The following is a 3,173-nucleotide window of genomic DNA, read 5'->3' on the forward strand; positions in this document are numbered from 1 at the left end:
CAAGTTATGTCATTCATTCAGCGGAGCGTCCGTCGTTCGCCGCGTCGCACACACTCGCCAACCACTACTTAGTACAGACGCGGAACATGATTCGGTTGAAACTCCGACGCGTACGGCGTACGTGTGTACACGCACGCACCTATGAACGTGTCGCACGTATGTGGAACGGAAAGAGCGGTGTAATTACGAGGAAGGTCGGAGAGGGGAAGAGAGAGAGAGAGAGAGAGAGAGAGAAAGAGAGAGAGAGAGCGAGTAGAAACAAGAGTGGAAGGGTCGCGCGCCGCGACGTTCGAAACACTGGATGTTCCACTCGCTTCGTTTGCTCGCGTCTCGCGATCCAGCGATTTTTCTTCTTCCATTCGGCGCACGAATCGACACCTCGGTGATGTAGACGCCGTTAGGAGATTAGGAAGATCGCCAGGCGACGTGTCCTCGGACGACCACGCATGTCCGACATCCGCGACCTTACCGACGCAATGATCCCGCGTCGTTCCGCTCCGGATGATTCTGCGCCATCGCTCGCGGCTGGTGATTCGGTTCAAGGTGAAAACAAGCGAGTCTCGCGCATGCGCAGCTCGCGCATCGTTACGTTCAAAAACCGTTGCTCCTCTCTTTCGCGGGCAATGAACTTTCGCGGGAAAAACTGAAAGAATTATCTATATTGAAATATGTCTGTGAATTTTATCGTTCCCTTGCGGAAAAATATATTATTGAACTTAAAGAATACTATTGGATTGAAAAAATAGAACGAATAGTTTGAGTATGATATTCAATCCAGTAACTTTCAAATTATTCCCAATCGTCTTTCGTAAAATTCACTGAAAAAATATTTACTAAATCTTCATATATATTTCTTTGAATAGCATTAAATAAGTATTTACTTACAATAATATGGCTGGATTAAAGACGATAATTTCAAGAAACTGAAATAAGCATAACTCATATAAAAAAGAAATGAGGATTCTAAAATAAGAAAAAGATGAATTCTAAGTATAATAAAAATAATTTTAGTTTACAGATGTAACACAAAGGAAATTGAATTGACATTTTTGGTAAAGGGATTTATAATTGAGTGAGTCCATCTTCGGCTATGGAGAAGCACAATGAAATCAAGGAACACAAATTTCCAGGAATCACACATAGTTTGGAGCAAACGTGAGGTATTTAATCCTATGCCATGATCGTATATTTATTCGCAGACTGCAAAACTTTACATATATATTATTGTACACATATGACTTTGAATAATAAATACATGTACAAGCTACGTTTAATCTTAAGATAACATAAGAAATCTGCTGTTACAATATAGTACATTTTGTATCGAGAGGAGATACCTCTACGCCCTGCTTCATCTCTTTGCTTCGTATATGCAGATACGAGTTCTCAAACTCCTTTTGCATCCATTCGGGCAGAGGAGTGTTCCAGTTCTCTGGCGGTTTCTTCCTCTTCTCCCAGACGTCATTCTTATAATGCGCATACAATCGGTTATGTCGGCGTTGCTTCTCGCTCTTGATCAGCGCGTCCTGCAAAGATTTTGTTTCAGTATTGTTTTACTTTACTGAGAGAAAAATTTTTGATATTTGTAACTGTAATTACTATAATTACGATTATAACTGCTATAATGTTAATAATGGATTTTTCAAATTGCAATATCTCTAGATTTTCGTGCACACGGCGACACAAGTTGTGTTCTATTTGTCGACACAACGCTATACATCTGTATTCGAGAGTTGTGTAAGCTTGTGTTTTCTAATGACAATTACATGTTACTAACTGCGGCGGCTATAAATGAGGTTTGAAGATGTTGAGTGTCTGGCTCAACAGCATCTTTTATTTTTTTTTATTTAATACAGGTGGAAAAAGCTACATTTAATCTAACTCTATTCTAAATGGATTTCAACCATGCACAGCATATACATTCTGTTCCAATTGAATCATGCACAATGATACACTTTGTGCATTCCTGTGTACGTTTGTTTAAGATGTGTTAAACAACTGGAAAGTACTCAATAATAATATGTATAGTTCTAAACAAAGTTCAACAAATATATATAGTTAACTATAGAAAATGACTATTAGCGTTTTCAACTGTAGTGGATTTTTAATTCACCTGGGTTGGATTAATGCTTTATTATTGATTGACATTACAATGCTCTATCAATAGTATAGCATCATTAATCCAAATCGAATCAGTTCAAAACTCGTTACAATCGAAAATGCTAATGATTACAGTTACTATTATCATAAAAAATGTTGCAATTATTATAATTTAATTACAATTTATATTAATTTTTTAGAAAAATCATTTTTTAACAAAAAGATTATAAATTATAATAACTGCAATCATTTTTACAATAATAAGTATAATTATAATAATTTTTGGTTTCCACTATATATATATATATATATATATATTTGTAGTATAAAAAATTATTATTAACATTATAGAAGTAATAATCATAATTATAGTAATATATAATTAAAGTATTTATAGTTACAAATATCAAGTTTTTCTCTTAGTATCCACCAGAAATTCAGACGTGTTATCGTCAAAATGTTTATGGCAACCTGCATACATATGCCTCTTCCGATTTGTATTTTTCCCATTGATAGCAATTGTGATAATCGGTGTTCCACTGGTTGCAGTCGACTGTTTCGCCGAATATAAAGTATTGATTGAAACGAGCCTTTATACTGTTGCAATCGTCATACTCATCTTTGTACACCATACACGGTCTAATCTAAAGGAAATATACAAATATAAATTGAATTATAAATTGAATATCCAATGGAAAAAGACATGAATACAGGTGTAATCGCATACCATCCACTTATCATAGCGGAGTGGCGTTTTCTCTTCTTTTTTCGCTTCGCTCATATTCGCTAAAATATATCAATATCTTCTAGATTACACATAAAAAATAGATTTGTCTATTTACTCGCCATATACGTGTTTAATATACAGCACAATACACCACAATTGATAAATACCGCAACTAAAAGCGATATTTTAGATAGGTTACAGATAGGTTAGATATAGATTAGATTTAGGTTAGGTTAGACACGCATGATGCATTCGGAACGACAACTGCTCGCTCGACATGAATACGTCCCTAAATAATAATAATTCCCTAAATGTGCGAACAGAGTGACAGTTAGGGAAATCGAAA

General features: G+C 35.5%; 1 protein-coding gene across 1 annotated transcript; it reads right to left on the reverse strand.

Moving 5' to 3' along the window:
* Positions 1-1,173: 1,173 nt before the first annotated feature.
* Positions 1,174-3,088, reverse strand: LOC108747787 (UPF0545 protein C22orf39 homolog). Its single transcript, XM_018485560.1, has 3 exons — positions 2,828-3,088; positions 2,580-2,744; positions 1,174-1,526 (listed from the first exon to the last, which is right to left on the reverse strand). The coding sequence occupies exons 1-3, from the start codon at positions 2,879-2,881 to the stop codon at positions 1,302-1,304; spliced, it is 444 nt and encodes a 147-aa protein (XP_018341062.1). The 5' UTR covers positions 2,882-3,088; the 3' UTR covers positions 1,174-1,301.
* Positions 3,089-3,173: the final 85 nt, after the last annotated feature.

The sequence above is a fragment of the Trachymyrmex septentrionalis genome, unplaced genomic scaffold (assembly GCF_001594115.1).
Source record: "Trachymyrmex septentrionalis isolate Tsep2-gDNA-1 unplaced genomic scaffold, Tsep1.0 scaffold20, whole genome shotgun sequence".
Lineage (NCBI taxonomy): Eukaryota > Metazoa > Arthropoda > Insecta > Hymenoptera > Formicidae > Trachymyrmex > Trachymyrmex septentrionalis.

Excerpts from the sequence above, each read along its gene's own strand:
- LOC108747787 (XM_018485560.1), bottom strand. The coding sequence starts at position 2,881 with ATGAGCGAAGCGAAAAAAGAAGAGAAAACGCCACTCCGCTATGATAAG. Across the intron at positions 2,745-2,827 it reads TCCGCTATGATAAGTGGATG|ATTAGACCGTGTATGGTGTA; the intron begins GTATGCGATTAC and ends TATTTCCTTTAG. Across the intron at positions 1,527-2,579 it reads ACAAATCGGAAGAGGCATAT|GACGCGCTGATCAAGAGCGA; the intron begins GTATGCAGGTTG and ends AAATCTTTGCAG.